Raw genomic sequence first — 21,936 nt, forward strand, 5'->3', positions numbered from 1 at the left:
AGCAACTGACATTTATAACATAAATAATATTTGTAACATAAATAACAATATAACATCTTAAAGTTTTTTATGTAGTATCTTATTTAAACTTATCAGTAGTCTGAGAGAGAGTGTATTTAATAGATGAGGAAGCGTGATAGTTGTAATTTGAGGTTTATGGTTTGGAATCCGAAGAAGTAGCTGAGTTGGTTCTCTTCTACATGTGTGGAAATTAAGAACTGGCGAAATACTCAGGATTATTTTATTCATGCAAATAAAATGCCTTTTTTGTTTTGTCCTGAGCGGGGTTATACCGCTCTGTGCAGGCTCACAGGAATCAAAGTCGGAGAGAAGGAATATCTTTGCAGCAAGACCCAGGGGCGTTGTATGACTTTAATTTAGATGAGGAATTGGAAATTGATCTTGATGATGAAGCAATGGAAGCTATGTTTGGACAAGACCTGACCAGTGACAATGATATTCTGGGAATGTGGATCCCAGAGGTACTGGATTGGCCTACCTGGGTGTGTGTGACTGCAGCGGGGGCTGCTCTGACTTACCTTCCTGCCCTCCTGTTCATACAGCTTACTAACAGCGGCCTTGCCTAGCGTTGGAAGAGCCTTAGAGCTCATCCTGAGGTTTGGGGATTTAATGCTTGAGCATTGCTTTGATACTACAAACTGATAGGAAAGTCTCTCTTGTTGCTTTCTCTGTGTGATTTATTGCTTCTCTCCCCAGACTAGATGACTAGAGCCATGTTGTGGTAATGCTTCGTTCTGATGCTGATGTTAGGTCCTAGTGCACACCGCTGGGTTATCTAACACTGTTGCTTTAATCGCAGCCATAGCTGAGTGCATGCTCTTGTCCTTCATAGTTTCTAGTTAGTAAGTGTATAAGGCCTCATATGGGAGCCAGTGCCCACCCAGATCTTGTAATGTCCTTCATCCAGGGATAAGTCCATGTGGGGCTATGTGTACACACTAGTTAGCATTACATTTGTGTAGTGAAGACTTAAAATCTCACAGATGTGAGCTTACATTTACTTGATTAGGTCAATAACATAAATGAATCACAATGGCATTGTAGAAATTCAGAAAATAGGTCTTACATTTATGGCCAGGTAAAAAAGGTTTTCACTAGAGAATATTTTTTTAACGGTTTGAGGTAGATTTAAAGTATTGAATTTTTTTTCAGTAGAATAATCTTAATGTTATAATCTAAGCAAATAGAAAAGAGCAAAGAACACCTTCATATTGTGTGGTCAGAATTCTTCATCTGAAAGAAAATTATGTAACACTAATGAACCTCTTTCAACTATTATAGAATATTAAAAAGTAGCTAGTTTTGTATCACAAATAATCTACCTCTTATCCTAAATTGACTATACTTTGGTATAAAATCATTTTGTGCAGCATGTTTGTGAGTCTGAAGACAGGGAAGAAGTGGTGGTGTGTGAGCTGTGTGAATGCAACGTCGTCAGCTTCAACCAGCACATGAAGAGAAACCATCCTGGCTGTGGGCGCAGTGCAAACCGCCAAGGGTACCGCAGCAACGGCTCCTATGTGGATGGCTGGTTTGGTGGTGAATGTGGCAGTGGAAATCCATACTACCTGCTGTGTGGCAGCTGCAGGGAGAAGTACTTAGCCCTGAAGACCAAAACCAAGACTGCAAATTCTGAAAGGTACCTGAAGATTGTGTTCTAGATAGCAGCCTCCTCGAAGGAGAACATCTTGTTCTGTTAAGACATAGGGACTGTGTGGGTTTTATTTATTTATTTTTTTTGTTTTTTTTTGTTTTTGTTTTTGATTTTCGTGTAAAGAATTAATTTTGATTTAATTGGGGACAGAGCTTGTGGAGGTCAAGGAATTTCATTTCTAGCAAATTTGGGGGCCATTTTTGGTCTGTGGGACCCCAGGCACAGTGGCATGGCAGCAAGCCTTTTGTGGCATTTTGATTGTGTTAACCATTAGCATTGAGGCAGGCTGTGTTCAGGGTCCTCATCTTAACCCTCAGAATGTAGGGTCAAGACTTCAAATTAATGGTTTCCAACATATTTCTGGTATCTTAACTAAGATGTTTTTCTTGATGAAAAAAAAAATAGAGCTCTGTTTAAGTGAACAGAGAGAGAAAAAGAAGCTCTCTTTATATACTTACCATCTAGTTCTGCAACTGTTAAATTGTTGCCGCTTTCTAGGACAGAGTTTGATTAAAAGAGTTATTGAGAGTGACCAGAATGTCCTCAGTTTTGTTGTTGTTTTGTGAAGCAGCCGTTGATCTGAAAGTGTGTATGTACATACAGCAGTTTTTTACTGCAATTGTCCCATAACACAAGACATTTTTACTTTCTGCTGCTTAATTAATGAACTCTTACAATATTCTAATGACTTAATTTGCATTTGGGTACTAACTTTTATAATAAAAACACGATGTTCTTCATGTTTGGTGCAGGTACAAGGGACAAGCTCCAGATCTAATTGGCAAGCAGGACAGTGTGTATGAAGGTAGTTGTTTGTCTTGAGAGCTTCCTTGTTCTAAATGTATTTTTGTGTATACTTCTTGCTTAACATCTGCTACTAAACTTTACCATCATGTGTGTGTGTGTGTGTGTGTTTATGTACTTATTGCCTAGTGCTTTCCCTAAGTGCATCTGAGGTTGATTAATAACAACAGTCCACACTGAGAGTCACAGGAGAAAGAACCCAAGCTTAATGGCAGCTTTACCATAGAGTGGTAATTTATTTGCAGGAGTCTTTGTTTTTTTGTTCCCCCCCCCCCCCAGGATGGAGGGGGGAGGAAACATTTAAAATTTTTCTGTCCTAATTGTGGAAAAAAAATAAAAAGTTGAAATAAACATTATTATTTTTGAGCACTCATTTGCTTGACTGTCTATTAGGTGAGCCCACTATGATTGGCTGTAACATTTGCTGTTGCTTTTAGTGGATTTGATTCCACTCCCCATTCTAGTAGCCTCCCACGCCTCAGGCATGCAGGTCACGCAGGTCTCCAGGAGATGGGGCTGTAGTTCATCGTGTGAGTCGTGGATTTGGACTCCTTGAACATTTTAGATTTTCTTAGATTTGTCTTAAAATAATCACCCTTAGCCGAACTATGCCATGTTTCTGTTCACATGACATATATTTTTTTTAATTCCAGAAGACTGGGACATGTTAGATGTTGATGAAGATGAAAAATTAACAGGTGAAGAAGAATTTGAATTGCTTGCTGGACCACTTGGTTTAAATGACCGGCGCATTGTGCCAGAACCAGTTCAGTTTCCTGACAGTGACCCACTGGGAGCATCAGTAGCAATGGTCACAGCTACCAACAGTATGGAAGAGACTCTGATGCAAATTGGTGAGCTGAAAGGCTTATTGTCATTGATTTTATGGCCTGTTTTAATATTTTTCTTAGGTAAATAGTAAAAATGATAGTTTAGCCTCACACCAACAAATGTCTTTAGCCATTTGGTGGGGGAGGGACACTGACTGCAGGCCAGATGTTTGATGTGAGGGTTTTTCCTCTATCCTTTTCCACCTCAGGGTCCTCCACTGAGCCTGAGTGGACCTTGTTGATCTGGCTAGACCAGCCAAATTCCCTTTCGCACACCCTCCCACACACACACCAGAATTTACTGACAGCAGGTTACCGAGAAGAGACTTGATACCCTATGAGCATATACAGGGGGAGGTAATCCCCCTCAGGAACAGTCATAGGGGAGGGGAATAAGGGGAAAATGGGAGGGAGGGAAGAATGGGAGGATACAAGGGATGGGATAACCACTGAGATGTAACAAGAATAAATTAATAAAAAAATAAATAAATAAAATAAAATAAAATCAGCGTTATTAGCGAGTTAGCTCTTTATTTGTACTTAAAGCATATTATATCTTTTCTGGGACTGGAGAGATGGATCAGTGGTTAGGAGCACTTACTGCTCTTGTAAAAAGACCCTGGGTTCTATTCCCAGCTCTCACATGGCTGCTCACATTGTCTGTAACTCCAGTTCTAAGGGCTTTGATGCTCCATTCTGGCTTCCTTGGGCACTGCATACACATGGTGCACATACCATACATGTAGGCAAAATATTTTTTAAAAAACAGTGCCTTCCTCTATCTGTTAATATCAGAAGTGACACATAAAAAGGGTGAAGAAAAACCAACCTGTATTTAATGGAAAATTTCTTCTATCAACTCAGAAATCTTTTAAATTTAACACCTTAAGGAATTTTCTAGGTGAACAAAACATATGTCCTGCTATATTTCTTTACAAGCTAAAACCTATATAAAACAAGGGGGAATATTCAGTAGTCCTGTACTTTATTTTACTTTGTTGAGAATTGAACAAAATCCTGCTTTCAGGTTGCCATGGCTCTGTGGAAAAGAGTTCCTCTGGGAGAGTAACGTTAGGAGAGCAGGCAGCAGCCCTTGCCAACCCTCATGACCGAGTGGTGGCTTTAAGGAGGGTGACTGCTGCTGCTCAAGTCCTTCTGGCGAGAACCATGGTCATGCGAGCACTGTCTCTTCTCTCTGTCAGGTGAGTATTATGTCAAGTGACCCAGTTAGCAGCTGGGGTAATTACACAGGACTCTGGTGGGGGATATGAGAGAGTTTTCAAAATCTAGAAAGATGTGGTTGAATGAATTTAGGTTAGACTTAGTCATTACTGGTAGTTATTCAGTTAATGCTTGGCCCTTTTTAGGTTGAAATAATGCCAATTTAGTAACAGAGTCAGTTGCATGTCTCTTTTGTTGTTGTTCCAGAAACTGGAAATTAAGCTGTTTCAGTTGGTACTAGGTAGAAATTTAAAGAGTGAACTACTAGGGCTGGAGAGATGTCTTACAGGTTAAGAGCACTGGCTGTTCTTCAAAAGGCCCTGAGTTCAACTCCCAGCAACCACATGGTGGCGCACAACCATCTGTAATGAAATCTGGTGCCCTCTTCTGGCTTGCAGGAATACATGCAGATAGAATACTGCAGAAATAATAAATAAGTAAATCTTTTTTTTTTTAAGTGAACTACTACTTCTGCAGAACTATATAAAGATTAAAAATTGATAAAACTAACATATAGCTTTAGACATTAGACAGTGGTTACTTCCGAAGGTACAGTGACTGCAAGGAGCCCCTAGAAAGCTTCTAAGGTGCTGCTAGAGTTCTGTTTCTTGACCTAGAGCGTAGCTACATGGGGATTTCCAGGCTGTGAATATTCCTAATGTCATATACCAGTGATTTAGTGATAACTCTTTTTATTTTTATTATTATTGTTGTTGTTGTTGTTGTTGTTTTCAGCTCTATTGTTATCTTGACTTTAGGCTCTGCATTACTCTCAATTTTCTAGTTTCTTGAGATGTAAAGCTACCTTCCCGTTTTCCTTATGTAGGCATTTATTACTATGAGCTTCCCTTTTAAAACTGGTTTTTACTGCATCCTGTTTTGTATGCTGTATCTTCTTCACCTTTGCACAAAGATCCTTTCAAGTTTTCCTTTTTCTTTTTCTTTTTCCCTTTCTTTCTATATTTCTCTTTTGATTTAGTGATAACCCTTAGTGCATAATTCATTATAAAGAAAGCGTTTAGATGGCTGTCTCAATTTCACATCATGTTTTGATATAAGGACATATGTGACTAATGATGTTATAGCTTTTGATGGTGAGAATGGCATGTATGTGGGGTTCACAATTGCCCCGTAAGAAATCTCTTTTCTTTGTCTATCTGAAGTGCTGTCTTTTCCTGACAGTGGTTCCAGTTGTAGCCTGGCTGCTGGTCTTGAGTCTCTGGGGTTAACGGATATCCGTACGCTGGTTCGGCTAATGTGCTTAGCTGCAGCAGGGAGAGCTGGCCTTTCCACCAGCCCTTCTGCAGTGGCCAGCACCTCGGAGCGCTCACGAGGTGGGCACAGCAAGGCCAGCAAGCCCATTTCTTGCCTGGCCTACCTGAGCACAGCAGTGGGATGCCTGGCATCAAATACTCCAAGTGCTGCAAAGCTGCTGGTGCAGCTGTGTACACAGGTAAGGCAGCTTCAGGAATTCCTGCTCTGTTTTTCCTAGGGATTCTTAAAGAACATTTTGAAGTTAAATGTTTTTGTTCCAATAATATATAAAAAATAAACTATCCTGATTGCCTCTTCAGAACTTGATTTCTGCTGCAACAGGTGTCAATCTCACCACAGTTGATGATCCCATTCAGCGGAAGCTTCTACCCAGCTTTCTTCGTGGAATTGCTGAAGAAAATAAGCTTGTAACTTCCCCAAACTTTGTTGTAACTCAAGCCCTTGTGGCATTATTGGCAGACAAAGGGGCCAAACTGAGACCTAATTATGATAAGTCAGAAGTAGAAAAGAAAGGTAGGTTTCATACTGTTTGAGTACAGCTTTCTAATTGACTTAATTTATGTCTTAAGAGATGTGGTTGTGCCGGGCGTGGTGACGCACGCCTTTAATCCCAGCACTCGGGAGGCAGAGGCAGGCAGATCGCTGTGAGTTCAAGGCCAGCCTGGTCAACAAAGTGAGTCCAGGACAGCCAAGACTACACAGAGAAACCCTGTCTCGAACAAAACAAAACAAAACAGAGAGATGTGGTTTTACACTGTTGTATGTAATGAAGGACATTTCTTAATTTTGAAATATAAAAGAATTACAGAGATAGCTTTGGATTTTTGAGACAGAGTCTGTGTAGTCCCAGATTGGTCTCACACCTGCAGTCCTCCTGTGCCTCTTGAGCACTGGAATTACAGGCTTCCACAGACACTGAAATGACTATTAGAAAATGTATCAATTATCAGTTAGTGTAGTTACAGATAATGGCTTGAGTCAACATACATGGTAGGGTTGTTTAATCCAATTTAAGTAGAAAAAGTATTGAAGATAACACTTTGAAAGAACTACTTAAATTGCTGTTTAACCTTCACTCTAGTCAAGAACATTTAGCTGAGATTGATGGGCTTTGGGATTGGTTGGCCTTTACTATCTTTTAAGATCCAGTTTTAAAATTATTTGTGTATTTGGTGCTGATTATTGGAACCCAGGGCCTTGTGCATTCTGAGTATGTGCTCTGTCACTGGGCTGTAACTCCGGTTACATCCCTGCTAAGGCTCTCTTTTAGCCCCAGACACTAGGTGGTTGTTCTTAAGGGCCCATTGCTTTTGCATAGGCCAGAAGGTTATGTCTACTGTATTCCCAATGTAAGTTCTTAGAGCAAGGACTGTTTCTTAGTGTATAATAAAACATAGGTTTGCAATGAATCAGACATTATAGAATTTGATGTAAAATAAATAATTTATATTTTATATATGTGGTAAAATGATTGCTTATAAAAGTTTTAATTTATAAAAAGAAATGGGCTAACCCATTTTTGTTTGTTCATCACTACCAACTCTTACCTGGGCATCATTTCGTTGTTTTGTCTAAGCAGGTTTTATTGCCCAATTGCATGCCCATCCTTCCTATGATCCTTCTGCTGTAGGCCCTCTGGAGCTGGCTAATGCCCTGGCAGCCTGCTGCCTCTCCTCTAGGCTGTCTTCACAGCACAGGCAATGGGCTGCTCAACAGCTTGTGCGTACTCTTGCTGCACATGACCGTGACAACCAGACTGCTCCACAGACACTCGCTGACATGGGAGGAGATCTCAGAAAATGCTCTGTTATCAAGTTGGAGGCTCATCAAAACAGAGTATGTATTTTGAATATAAGGTGTGTTAGTGACCTGTCTTACTGCTCAGAGTGTAGGTCTCAGTATCTATTTTCTGTGTTTCTTTTTCTCATACACATATATTGGGTAAAAGTGTTTACCACCCAAGCCTGATGTGATCCAAGGGGAACCCACAGTAGAGGAGAGAACTGACTCCCCTAAATGTGACTGCCACATGTTCACTGTGGCATGTGTGTCCTTCCATATACACATATAGAGACAATGATAAATAAAACAAAAAATTATTAAAAAGGATTTAATAGGTCTTAAATAATTTGAAGGAGCTTGGGCACAATACTTTAACGCTGTACTTCAAATAGGTAGTTTACCTATTTGAAAATGAAACAACATATATTGAATTATTACATCATGTATGTTTTTAGAGTTTCGTGGTAGATAACTTTTTTGCAGAACTTCAAATGATGGAGTCCTTAAAATAAAAACTTAGTTTGGCTTATCTGTCTTGATTTTTCCAGGTAATGACGTGTGTATGGTGTAATAAAAAAGGCCTGTTGGCTACCAGTGGCAACGACGGCACTATTCGGGTGTGGAACGTCACCAAGAAGCAGTACTCTCTGCAGCAGACCTGTGTGTTCAGTAGACTGTAAGTGCTTGTCCACTGGTGGACAGCTCAGGCAGGCTGTGTGTGTCTTACCTTGCTTATGTTAATGTAGTCTATTCTTAAAGGTTTTTCTTATAGAATAGTATTTCTAAATCTGCAGAGTGTATATTTAACTTTCCATGGTAGTAATTCAGGAAATAAAATTAAAACTCTATTAAGCTTACTAATAAATTAGAACAGGACCTTTCTAGCAAATACATTTTTAGTTATATCGAACAGTATACTAATTTTCATCAATCTTCAGCAGTTATTTGGGAATTAGAATAAATTGGTTTTGAAACAGCATGCTGCATTCTTATACTATATACTTATACTAGCTGTATTTATTTTTAATTGATTTAACCATTTTTATTATTTAAAAAAAAACTTTAAAAAAATCACACATTGAAATTAACCATGCCCAAAGTCTGTGCATCCCATTACACTTCCGTACAGTGAGAACAGCCACTTCAAACAGCACCTGTGATGCTTTGCACTGGATTTTACACTAGCACTGTGTTTTTATGTGCTTCTCTATTAAGGAAAATGGAAACTCCACAATTGTTAAAACTAAAACACAATTGACATAATATCCTTTTGTATAACTTAGGTATCCATTGCCTAGTTTAGTCTTTCCTCATCTCCTCATACTTCGCCTTCTTTGTTCTCTTTTCTACAGATGATACCATGCCTACACATACATTCCTCTGCATATATACATATCTTATTGGCTAGATTCCACAAATGAGGAAGATCCTAATAAAGAGTATGGAGTTGTCAGTGTACATGCCCAGGAGTGGAGTAGCTGGGCCATATGATAGTTATGTTTTCAATTTTGACAACACTCCAAACTAATTTCCACAATGGCTGTATTAATTTGCATCACCACCAACAGTGAATTTGATGAAATTCCTTTCTCTCCAACTGGTATTTCTTTTCTGAGACCTTTTGTATAAATTTGGCATACAGAAATCATACTCTGAATAGTAACTGTCTACAACCCAGAACAATTCTGAATGTCCTTGCTGATAGATTCTGTCCTAACTATGAGAAGTAGTTGAAGCATCATTCTTTCATGCTTGACATCTTCTCTGTGGTGGCAAATACTGCTGACTAAGACTGTCCTATGATCACTAGTCTGAAATGCCCCCTTGCTTCAAGGTTTGAAATCTAGCTTACTACATTTAGAAATGGGGATGGAAATTGCATACTCACCTGTTGCATTTTAGGGAAAGCGATGCTGAGGAAAGCCTCGGATCACCCAGCGACCCAAGCTTCTCTCCTGTTTCCTGGAGTGTCAGTGGCAAATACCTTGCTGGGGCTTTGGAGAAGACGGTGAACATCTGGCAGGTTAATGGTAAGGCACTGCAAGTGCGGTGGGTGCAGCCTAGCCTCCCTCTCACATAGTCCTCTCATATCCACTCACACAGTCACTGAGGCCAAGCAGTGGCTTCTCTTTACTAGGAAATCCATGAACTGTTCAATAGCTATGAAAATACTGCACAGGATATGCTCACTCATATCTGCACACTAGCCCAAGGGGCATGTCCCCTGAAAGCCTTCATTTACCAGGAAACTGGGACAGAGGAGAGGACATCCTATTGGGACTCTAGATGAGGGAAGCATGGGAGAACGGCAGAGTAGAAGGATCCAGAGGGTCCTAGAAACCTACGAGTAGGACATTATGATAGGCAGATTTGGGCCCAGGGGTCCTGCTCAAACCATGGCACCAGCCAAGGACAATACAGGTGGTAAACCTTAAACCCCTACCCAGATCTAGCCAATGGACAGAACACTCTCCACAGTAGAGTGGAGAGTGGGGTCTGACTTTCACATGTACTCTGGTGCCTCATATTTGACCATGTCCCCAGGAGGAGACCTGGTGGCACTCAGAGGAAGGACAGCAGGCTACCAAGAAGAGACTTGATACCCTATGAGCATATACAGGGGGAGGTAATCCCCCTCAGTCAGAATCATAGGGGAGGGGAGTAAAGGGAAAATGAGGGGGAGGGGGGAATGGGAGGATACAAGGGATGGGATAACCATTGAGATGTAACAAGAATAAATAAATTTTTAAAAAATGTTGACAGGAAAAGAAAAAAAGAAAAAATACTGCACAGGATACACTTCCTGGAAGTTTCAGTTACCTACTTTTGTAACCTAAAGCTTCTTTTAATGCAGCAGTAAGTACCATATTTTCCAGTGTATAAGATAACTTTTTAACTTTTTAATGCCTGGCTGTTACCCTGCCTGCAAATAGACACATGCGAGTCTGCTGCACAGGGTATGCGTTGGAAGAGGGATAGTCTTATGTAGCAGGTATATTCCATACTATATTTTAACTGGAAAAGTTGGGAGTCATCTTATACACTGGAAAATATGGTAGGCTTTGAGAGAAGTAGTAGTTACTGGATTCTAAGCTATGTAATTTCCAGTCACTTGAAATAGCTCTATCATTTATGCTTCTTTCAGAGATAAAATGTTTTATTACGTGCTTCCACATACATTTATTTATTTGTTTAGGTGCATGTGTATACCATGGTGCATGTATGAGATTAGAGAATAGCTTGAAGTAGGTTTTCTCCTCCACCGTGTGACTTGAATGGTGTATAAGACACGAATAAAAAGACCTTGTCCTCACAGACCTTTAAAGGCATGGACTATTGAACAGGGGACTTCATTGTATATATTAGCTAATAAAGTTTTTTTCTCGTTGTTTTTTGAAAGAGACAGGCTCTGTTATCTGGCCCTGGTAGCCCTTAATCCATATAAATAAAGACACCAAGACCTTTTAATATTTCAAAGCTTAGGCCTTAGCTGGGCAGACTCTCAACTGCTCATCTAAGTTAACCCGACTACCTGGCCCCATCCAGCCATGTGGAGAGCTCTTTCCAGGGCTGTGGTCATGTCTGTCTCCTCTCCTGTCTCTTAGGGGGAAAGCTTTCCTCTTTTTTCTTCCCAGAGTTCCTTTCTCCCTTCCAGGAATTTCTGCCTTTCCTTCTTTGTTTGTCTCTCTGCTCAACTGTAGGCTATGAGCAACTTTTATTATCCAAAAAGGTTCAGTTTGGTAGGCTAGGTTCACAACATGATCCTGAATATGTGAGAATCTGCCCATAGGACAGCAAAGATCCTGGGAGGAAGCAGCCAACATTTGAACACATAGTAGCCCCAGATCAACCCAACAGGGTCTCAAGACATATATATACACAGAGAGAGAGATTGAGGTGTGTGTGTGTGTGTGTGTGTGTGTGTGTGTGTGTGTGTGTGTGTGTGTGTGTGTATTGAGGGACATACCTATCCCTTACTAAATCCCATGTGAGCCAGGGATTCATCCATCCATCCATCCATCCATCCATGCAGGTAGCTATCTTACATAGCTAACTATAGCTATACCACCTGTATCTATATCTGTATGGCATGTGTAGACCAGAGAGGCCTTGAACCCACAGAGAGTCACCTGCTTCTGACTCTTGGTTGCTGGGATTAAAGATGCGTACCACCACACCTGGCATTTGTTCTTTTTTAAGAGTTAAATGAGCTGGAGAGATGGCTCAGAGGTTAAGAGCACTGACTGCTCTTCCAGAGGTCCTGATTGCAATTCTCAGCAACCACATGGTGGCTCACAACCATATGTAATGAGATCTGGTGCCCTCTTCTTGCGTGTGTGTAGGCAGAACACTATATGCTTAATAAATAAATCGTAAAAAATAAAGAGTTAAATGAGTATGAGTTATCATCCTATTTCTCCCTCTGTAGGAGGAAAAGGATTAGTAGATACTCAGCCTCACTGGGTGTCTGCCCTGGCTTGGCCAGAAGAAGGTCCTGCTACAGCCTGGTCAGGAGAGTCTCCAGAGTTATTGCTGGTGGGACGGATGGACGGGTCTCTAGGACTGATCGAAGTTGTTGATGTGTCCACTATGCACCGCCGAGAACTGGAGCACTGCTATCGAAAGGATGGTGAGATGGTGGACTAGTCAAGAGAGTAGGCGGGTAGACAGAATGAGATGGTGGACTAGTCAAGAGAGTAGGCGGGTAGACAGAATGAGATGGTAGACTAGTCAAGAGAGTAGGCGGGTAGACAGAATGAGATGGTGGACTAGTCAAGAGAGTAGGCGGGTAGACAAGAAGCGGCTTGGTTGAACAGAAATGCTGAGTCAATGTTACTTTTGGCTTTGTTTCCTAATATTTCCACTACATACATGATTTTAATTAATAACTGATTTCTCTCCCACCCCTTACTGTGTCTCTTTGCCAGAGGAGGTTTCACTTAATTATATCATATCCATTTATCCTTTGTGTGAATGATTTAACATTTATAGCAGGATCCAAATAGTCCTTAAAAGTTAGAGCTGTGAAATAGGGGGAAATCATTGGTAAAACAAGTTAACAAGTGAGTGAATTAAAGAAAAAGGGGAAGGTGGAGGAGGAAGGTTCCTAGACTCAGCAGATGACACAAATTCTGCCTCTTTTTTTTTTCTTTACTGAGTACCTTTGAGTAAGTGCATGTCTTTATTAGCAGTTTTTATTAGTTATTTGGGTGGAGTCAAATAATTCAAAGGTCACAGTGCCAATTTGTATGGTACTCTGTCTGACAGCAGAGTTGTCATGTTTTTGTTTTGTTTGGGGGGTATTGTTTGTTTTTGTTTTTGTTTTTTTTTTTTGTCTTGCTTTTTGTTTTCAAGTAGGGTTTCTCTGTATAACAGCCCTGGCTATTCTGGAACTCACTTTGTAAACCAGGCTGGCCTAGAACTTACAGTGCTCTACCTGCCTCCTGAGTGCTGGCATTAAAGGTGTGTGCTGCCACGCCTGGTAGTTTTGGGTTTGTTACAGTCTACTTTAAAATGTTTGACAATAACTTCACAGGGTTCAAAAGTTAGAAAGTTTTGAAAGGCTAAGATTCTTTCCCAAAAGAAGAACCTGATACAGTGCCTGAGTAACAGCCACACTGTTACTGCCTCTCTTTTCTTTTCTTTTTTTAATAACACCCTCCTGGGAAAGAATGAAATGTTAAAAGTGAAGTAATTTCTTTCACTAATAGATGACATTCTTAAGGTGGGTTGTTTCGGATGTAGGCTGCAGGCTCTGGTTTGTTAGCTGTGTGGAAGTTTTCTTGCTGTGTTGGTAGAAGCATAGATCTCAGAGCTTCTACTTATGTGATAAATAATGGCAAATCCGTCTTTTCTTGTATTTTTATCATGGTAGTATCTGTCACTTGCATTGCTTGGTTCAGTGAAGACAGACCATTTGCAGTAGGATATTTTGATGGAAAATTGTTAATGGGAACAAAGGAACCACTTGAGAAAGGAGGCGTGGTTCTTATTGATGCACATAAGGTAAAGGCATCTTCTCGATGGTTGTCTTTCTTTCTTTCTTTCTTTCTTTCTTTCTTTTGCTTTATTTGGAAGTAGTATCTTCAACAATATTTTGCAATGTCATTTATTAAAATATTGTTACACAAAGTCTTTGTGCCATGTGTTTACATGGGAAAGTCTATGTTTAAAAAAAAATTCAAGCTACAAAAAACCAAAACAAAACAAAAAACAATGAAAGCAAAAGAGTTAAATGGAAATGCTCTAGGAGTATCCCCTGTCCAGTTTCTCCATTAATGCCAGAACCTTCACTGATGCAAAGGTGGTCCTCAGAGGTTTTCAGTCCTGAAGTTTGCAGGGCCACCCAGGCAGGTGGCATAAATGCACGAAACCAGGACCTGGGAAGCTTGGGAAGGGGTTGTAAAACAAAACCCACAGAGGGCTAAATCCAGATGGTCCACAGTTTAAGAGCACTAGCTCGGCTTCCTGAGGACCCAGGTTCAATTTCTAGTATTCAATATGACATCGCACAGCCATCTGTCACTCTAGTCCCAGCAGTTCCTATGCTGTCTTCTGGCCTCTACAGGCACCAGGCATGCACATAGTGCACAGACATGTATGCAGGCAAAATATCCATGTGCATAAATTAAAATTATTTTTTAAAAATTAAAAGTTTAAAAGCACAGTGATCAAAACATATAAACACAAAATTTGCCCTAGGCTCTCATAAGCATTTTCACTAATTTGGGGTGAGGAATGCTGAGGTTTTTTGTTTTGTTTTTGCTTTTGTTTTGTTTTGTTTTGTTTTTTTCTTTTCTGGTTTCTGTCTTTTCACATTGTAATGATTACCAGTAAAAGAAATGATTCAGTACAAACACATGCAATAGAAAGGTACTGTATCTTTTCTAAGCCATATTTTCATAATTTATATAATTTTATATTTATCCAGCTTGTATATGATGTAGACTGTATTTAAGGGTAAGTTTAGATTAAGAATTATATGGCAATATCTGATTCATATAAAAATCTTGATTTTTTAAAACAGTTGAGTTAGAGGAAAGTACCATCCACAAACTAATGAATATAAAGTACATACTGTGAAGCAAGTATTACTCTGATTTTTTCCCTACCATTTTAAGGAGACTCTTGTTAGTATGAAATGGGACCCAGCAGGCCATATTCTTATGACATGTGCCAAAGAAGAAAATGTGAAACTCTGGGGGCCTGTTTCAGGATGCTGGCGCTGTCTCCATTCGCTCTGCCATCCGTCCACTGTAAATGGCATCGCCTGGTGCAGCCTTCCAGGGAAAGGATCCAAGATGCAGTTACTGATGGCCACGTATGTTACAGATTTGTGTGTGTGTTGACTTTTATGGTAGTGTAAATTGCTGCTTGGCAGTAGTATGACTTCCCAATAATCTCAGTTTAGTGTCTTGTTACTATTTTCATAATGTGTAATGCCATAAAATTACCTAGGAGAAATAAAAGCATGTTTTTAGATTTTCATTTAGTATATTCTCCTTTTGTGATTTTCTTTTAAGTGGCTGTCAAAATGGCTTAGTGTGTGTTTGGCGTATTCCACAAGATACCACACAGACTGGTATGGCCAGCTCAGAAGGATGGTGGGACCTGGAATCAAATTGTCAGGTAATGTACATCTGTTAAAACTTTATCTGAAACCATAGTACAATAACTCCTCCTCAGTGGGGTATTTATTCTATACCTGAAGGGTATCAATCCATCAGGAAAATGTAAATAATTATAATTTGTATGCTCTCCCAAGTTTACGTAATTTTTATAAGTCAAGGACACTATCATTCTCGTAACAGTGAGGTAGTTAATGCATACTGGGTGGAGATCGTGTTGGTGATGAATAAAGCGGATGTTGTGGATACGCTGGTCCTGAGCGAAGTCTGGTACAGTGGAGTGTCACAGTGGAAGTTCCCATCCAGAGTCACAACTTCACCTGCACATAACCATTATTTTGAAAGAAAAGTTGCAGGCTTGGATTCTTACAAAGGCATCTAGACAGCTCACATCACCTCGTGCATCTGGGGTAGGGAAGTATGGAGGAGAAAAGGCTCAGACAACACTACCAGGAAGCACACGCGCCTCATCTCAAACTTCCCCGACTCTCAGTCTCTTCACCTAAGAAACTCTTACACACCCTGGTGTGGTATATAAAGTGGGTGAGCTCAGCAAGCAGTCATTGATAAAAAATCATAATGAAATTTATTTTAGAATGATACTTTGTATATCTCTGATTTTACCATTTATTAAAGAGGAAAGGAAATTTACGTACTTACGGGATACATGTGCTTGTTTATTTTTACATTAAAGAATTGAGTTTCTGCTGAGTGATAGAGATAAAGCATCTTCAGTGTCCTTTAGATTTGATTAGATTTTTATTTTATAATTGTCAATACTGAGAACACTTTTTGCATATAAATACATAATAGAACCATTTCAAACTTGTTGGAAATTCTGTTCTAATTCCAAGCCAAAAGATTTTTTAAAATGAAGCTCTAGTCAGTGGTTTAAACAGTAAATTTTAAAATCAAATATTCAAACAGTACAACCCAGAAGATATACTTGCTTGATACTTGCTGAGGAATGCCAATAAAAAAATAAAATAATAATTTGTTTTCCATAAACCATTATATTTATATAAGAACAGAAAAATTTGTGTGTAAAAATCGTACAATTCACAACATGTAATCTCAACTTTTTTTGTTTTGTTTTGTTTTTTGAGACAGGGTTTCTCTGTAATAGTTCTGGCTGTCCTGGAACTCACTGTGTAGTCCAGGCTGGCCTCGAAGTCATAGAGATCCACCTGCCTCTGCCTCCAAGGGCTGGGATTAAAGGAGTGCGCCACCACCACCCGGCTGTAGTCTCAAATTTTAATCAAGGTGTTCCATGAAACCCTCATTGCTATTGAACAGTGTGACAACATGCACAGGGCAGGGAGACGTGTGCTCAGAACCCAGGCTGCAGTAAGGTGCTGCAATGCAGAGGCAGCCACTGCCAGAGACACCTCGGATCCCTGAGAGCTTCCTCTCACAGTTTTCGTTATGTATTCAGAAACCTTTTACTGTTGCCAGATGTTTCAGAGCCCAGCACTCAGTTACTAGGTGGGCTCTGACTCCGTTCAGTGGTGATGTAAGTTCTTACTTACTGTGATGCAGTGTAAGCTCTTGCACAGCTGATTGTCACCGCCCTAGAATTAAGAGCCTATTGTTAACAAGGAAGCTAATCGTTTTAAGTAGAAGCCAAACTACCTACCATTGTAAGTAAAAACTCCAAATAATTAGATACTAATATTGGCATTTTACACTTCTTTAAAAACAAACAAACAAACAAACAAACAAACCCTGGGTGTCTGATTAAACTGGCCCTCTGAACTACCAGCTTGCAGCTCCCATTCGCCGGTGATACAAACACCCTTTGAAGAAGTTCCCTTCTTCATCTTCATAATGCATCGGTACCATCCTGTCTTAACTAGAATAGTGAGGAAAGAAAGAAGGGTGAGGAGGTAAATGCTACAGGAGGAAAGAGCTAGAGAAGTAGAGCTGAGATCAGGAAAGGTAGATATGGTCTACGCTTCGTCCCAGGGAGTTGCCCTGCGCCTTCTCTCCAAACAACCTGGCAGAGCGAATTTGACTGGACACTGTTTAACAGTTCTAGATGAGGGGAACCTGGAAGAATGGAGCCTAAAAATGAAACAGACTAAAATCTGTGCAATAACCAACTTTATTCAGAGCACCCGACAATTTATATTCCATGGGATAAGAATCACCTGAATAAATTGTACAATCACAAGGATAAGCCACACATGGCAAAACGTGCTTTCCTATAGAGGCATGTAAACAAACCACTGCAGCCGCTGTAGTGAATACCCTGAAGTAGACTCTCTCCTCCCTGCTGCACCTAGAGGAGCATGGACACATCCAAGAGCAATTTTGTGTTTTGAAGAAACTGAGGTCACAGCTATTGTCTTGTTTTCCTGGAGTTTTCTCACAACCATGTTCCATCAGACATAGTGTTACAGACAGAACCATCAGCCAACAGTAGGGAACATATTTGTATAGAGTAAGCACATGCAGTTGGTAAGTGTTAGGTGAGAAAATAAAAATTACATGAAGCTAAAATTTTAAAATAAAACTATTGTTCACAAGCCAAGAGTCAGAATTTTTTGTCTCAGAGATAGTGGTTTTTAAAATTTCTCTACCTTAGTCCCCATTTTTGTACTATTAAAATGTAACATTTTTAATAATGAGCTATGAATCTTGAGCCTATAAATTATTCTTAAACTAATATATATTCTAAACGATGACTTACAGCACAGCTACAGGAAATCAGCAGGAGCCCAGTGTGTTTATCAGCTGCGGGGACACATCACTCCCGTTCGGACTGTGGCCTTCAGTTCTGATGGGTTGGCCTTGGTGTCTGGTGGACTTGGAGGGCTTATGAACATTTGGTCTTTAAGGGTAAGGACATAGATTTTTAAAAATATTTTACATTAGTTTGAATCACACATATATATAAACTAACCAGTCTTAAGACTATTCCTGTAACAGTGTCAGGTAATGAAGAAGCTCCTATAGAGTCATCTGCTCTAAAAGAACTCATCTGTCCTTTGGGTTTCTTACTGATAAGTATTTTTAAAGTGAAAAGTGGGTAGTAGGTTATAAATTGAATGTTGTTGAATTCAGCTCGATTATAATTTTTTAAATGGTGTTTTGACTGCATATATGTCAGTATAAGGGAGTCAGATCCCCCAGAACAGGAGTTAGAGACAGTTGTGAGCTGCCATGTGGCTGCTGGGAATTGAACCAAGGTTCTCTGAAAGAGTAACCAGTGCTTTAACTGCTAAGCCATCTCTCCAGCCCCTCAGTTATAACTTTTAATGTATATTTTGTGAATGTAAAGTAACAGATGTTTTGTCAACAGTGCCTAAAGTCAAGAAATGAGTTTGATAAATATACCTCATTTTAGGATGGCTCTGTCCTGCAAACGGTTGTGATAGGCTCTGGAGCTATTCAGACCACAGTATGGATTCCAGAAGTTGGGGTGGCTGCCTGCTCAAATAGATCAAAGGTAACGTAGCATCAAACCATAGAGTATGAGCCTAGAGAAGCTTTAGAAATTACAGTCCAAGCCCCCCACAGTACAGAGGAGTAACTGCTATCTGAAAGATTATTACTTGTTCAAGATAGTGCAACTATTTAATGGTAGAAGGGATTCAGAACCTGGGGATGCCAATTTCTCTTTTCATAACCTTGCTGTTATACCTGGGCTTTGAATGCTTGGTGTTTTGTTTTGTTTCCATTGGAAAATACAGTCGATTCTGATTTTCTCACATGATTTTTGACAGTACTAAACTATCTCAGAAAAACACTCTGTGGGGAAAAAAATTCTCAAAGATATTTAAGTATCCAAAATACATCATTGCTTTGAAATTTACGGTTCTAGCAAAGTGCTAGCCAGCCTGCTGTGAAGCAATTCTGTTGTGTGGTATTACCCCTACAGCAATCTTCATAGTCTTAAAAATCAAAGCCTTTGTGCTATTTAACTTGTATTTTATGTGTTTAAATTGTGTTAAAAGAAGCTATAATCCTATGAGACTGGTCGTACTAAAAGTAAAAACAAAAACTAACCAATCCTAGGATGTTTCTAAGATTAGCAGTGTAGTGTGCAGCACGCTAAGCAGTACAAGTGGCCATTGAGCCTGTGGCCGTTCTGGGGCCTTACCCTGAGTTCCTGAGGAAACAACTATGTTTATTTCTGCTAGTGTCCCTGTAGTTATGGCAGACTTTCAAGGTGTACTGTGAGCTTTGTCTTACAAGTCCTATGAACTAACAGATAATTGACATTGTTTTTAAATAAAATTTGTTAATGTGATTCACACTTTTTTATTATTTTCTATTCAGTTGTTTTACTTAGACATAAATTAAGATGTTTTAAAAGTTCCATAGAAAACTTTTTTTTTTTTTTTGTAAAAAGGAAACGTATTTAATGCAATTACTGGAGAGAATTTCCTAGGTTGAATGGTGATGGCACGATTCTTAAACTTTTCCATAAATAAGTCAATCATATAGCATGTTTTACTTTCCACCAGGATGTTTTGGTTGTGAACTGTACAGCAGAATGGGCTTCTGCCAACCACGTTTTAGCAACCTGTAGGACAGCCCTGAAACAGCAGGGTGTTCTGGGGTTAAACATGGCTCCCTGCATGAGAGCATTTCTGGAGCGGCTACCCATGATGCTTCAAGAGCAATATGCCTATGAAAAGGTACCGCCTGGCCCTGACTCTCATAGTGCTTTAGAGTCTGGATCCCCTTCCACCACCAGAGGCAGGAAGTGTGAGGGAAATAAGGGCAGCTGTTTGGACAGAAATGAAGTCACTTGAACCTCAGCAATTGTTCAATTAATCTTAAACCCACTCTTTATTTTCACCGAAGTAAAATGAAACTATGACCCTAAAATTTGTAGTGTTGATACATTCTTACAGATGGTTTATTCAACCCATATTCCATTAATTTCACTGAAGAATTTGCCTGGATTTAATTTCATGGTCTTTGTGACAGATTTGCTCTGCCATGATTAAAGCCTGCCATAAAAGAGGAATTTGCCTTTGATGAGTACCTGGTAAAGGAAGAAATGTGAGAGGAGCCAGGTCTTTGTGATTTATCTATCTTGTTTATAATCAGAAAAAACAATATGCACGCACACACGTGCTGTCTAATACGATCCTGTATTGGATTCTGGAACAAAAAGAGTTATCAGTGGCAAAACCAAATTAAGTTCTGGTTTGGCTAATGTTTTACCAGCAGCATAAGTTTCTTAGTTTTGATTAACCATTTATGGTTATATAAGGTTTTATATAGATATAGATATGATAGAGAAAATTGAAGTGTATGCAGCATTCTCTTTACTAGTTCTGTAAGCTTTCATAACATAGTACGTTTGTTCAGAATATCTGACACCGGCATTCTTTTGTTTTTCTTAGCCTCATGTGGTTTGTGGTGACCAGCTTGTTCACAGCCCCTACATGCAATGTCTGGCTTCCCTTGCTGTGGGCCTTCATCTGGATCAGCTGCTGTGTAACCCTCCAGTGCCACCACACCATCAGAACTGCCTCCCTGACCCCGCGGCCTGGAATCCGAATGAGTGGGCCTGGTTAGAGTGCTTCTCAACCACCATCAAGGCTGCAGAAGCCCTGACCAACGGAGCACAGTTTCCAGAGTCATTTACGGTCCCGGACCTAGAGCCTGTTCCCGAGGATGAGCTAGTACTCCTCATGGTAAGTGCAGTGTGAGCTGCTGTTACCTGTTTGGAGATTGTGTCAGGGCTGCTTGGCACGACACAGTTCCTTTGCTGGCTTGACCAGCTAGTGACGTGCCCTTAGATAAACTGCATATGCTTCCATATGGTGTGGCTGTTCAAGACTCTAGGGAGGGCCCGTCTGAATCACTGACTCCATACACGTTTCCATACTTTGCTCTTTTCTTCGTCTGTAGGTGCTTGTTAAGTGCCTCACGCATACACATGTTCAGTTGTCTTCTGGTCACTTTGTGAGATGTGTGCCGCACAGAGATTCTGATTCACTCCACACTTTAGACACGTTAGTAATCACCAAGTGAGAATACAGAAGAGCATTAAGTATGTGATTTCTTCTTTGCTGTATTTGAGTGTCCAGCTGTAGAAATGGCTATGAAGGTAAAATGTCAATGTAAGGGGTACAAGCAAGCACCTGACCTAACCTTAACTAAGGTTTATGTTTGCACACATTGGAACGTAAAAAATGTAAGTACAACATAAAACAGATAACTGAGTTGAGGAAAATTATCTGAGGAAAACATCATTTTTAATCAAGAAATGTCTTCCATGGTGTTGTGAATGCTACACTCAGCACACCTGCCTGACGTGTACAGTTCAGCATGAGTTCAGTCCCCAGGATCAGCACCACATACAAATAATAGAATAGAGAGGAGTGAAATAAAGTATAATAGAAGAGAACAGAGTATAGCAGGTCTTTTTGAATCCCATTTGGCTCTGATATCATCTTACAGACATGGAAACTGAAGCCCTGACAAGACCTACCCACTACACTGACAGAGAATCTCGGGAGGCAGCAGGTTTTATGCGTGGCCTTGCGCCCACAGGTGCTCAGTGAACATGAATGGTAGCTTTGAACCTAGGCTACCGTGGCAGCCAAAGCGTGTACGATAAAAGTAAATATTAGAATACGAAAGGCAATTTTGAAATTACTGTGACTTTGGACTTGCTGGATGGTAAGGCAAATGCCTGTATCCCCAAGCAAGAGAAGTGTGAGCCCAAGAGTGTGAAACTAGCCACATGAGCAAC

General features: G+C 40.0%; 1 protein-coding gene across 7 annotated transcripts in view; it reads left to right on the forward strand.

Moving 5' to 3' along the window:
• HERC1 (HECT and RLD domain containing E3 ubiquitin protein ligase family member 1) overlaps window positions 1-21,936 on the forward strand; it is a 167,834-nt gene that overhangs the window by 121,538 nt on the left and 24,360 nt on the right. For 4 of the 7 annotated variants that reach the window (XM_084781185.1, XM_084781190.1, XM_084781187.1 and 1 more), the window contains exons 44-61: window positions 283-503; window positions 1,392-1,660; window positions 2,428-2,480; window positions 3,133-3,333; window positions 4,337-4,511; window positions 5,713-5,983; window positions 6,105-6,318; window positions 7,385-7,641; window positions 8,136-8,263; window positions 9,490-9,617; window positions 12,017-12,217; window positions 13,463-13,593; window positions 14,709-14,908; window positions 15,111-15,216; window positions 17,910-18,056; window positions 18,565-18,666; window positions 19,688-19,861; window positions 20,579-20,872. In XM_084781185.1, the coding sequence (XP_084637311.1) occupies window positions 283-503; window positions 1,392-1,660; window positions 2,428-2,480; window positions 3,133-3,333; window positions 4,337-4,511; window positions 5,713-5,983; window positions 6,105-6,318; window positions 7,385-7,641; window positions 8,136-8,263; window positions 9,490-9,617; window positions 12,017-12,217; window positions 13,463-13,593; window positions 14,709-14,908; window positions 15,111-15,216; window positions 17,910-18,056; window positions 18,565-18,666; window positions 19,688-19,861; window positions 20,579-20,872 (3,272 nt within the window). The remainder of the gene's footprint in view (window positions 1-282; window positions 504-1,391; window positions 1,661-2,427; window positions 2,481-3,132; window positions 3,334-4,336; window positions 4,512-5,712; window positions 5,984-6,104; window positions 6,319-7,384; window positions 7,642-8,135; window positions 8,264-9,489; window positions 9,618-12,016; window positions 12,218-13,462; window positions 13,594-14,708; window positions 14,909-15,110; window positions 15,217-17,909; window positions 18,057-18,564; window positions 18,667-19,687; window positions 19,862-20,578; window positions 20,873-21,936) is intronic. The other 3 variants (XM_084781191.1, XM_084781188.1, XM_084781189.1) reach the window with 3 other exon arrangements.

This window comes from Acomys minous (assembly GCF_964271855.1).
Source record: "Acomys minous genome assembly, chromosome: 5".
Classification (NCBI taxonomy): Eukaryota; Metazoa; Chordata; class Mammalia; order Rodentia; family Muridae; genus Acomys; species Acomys minous.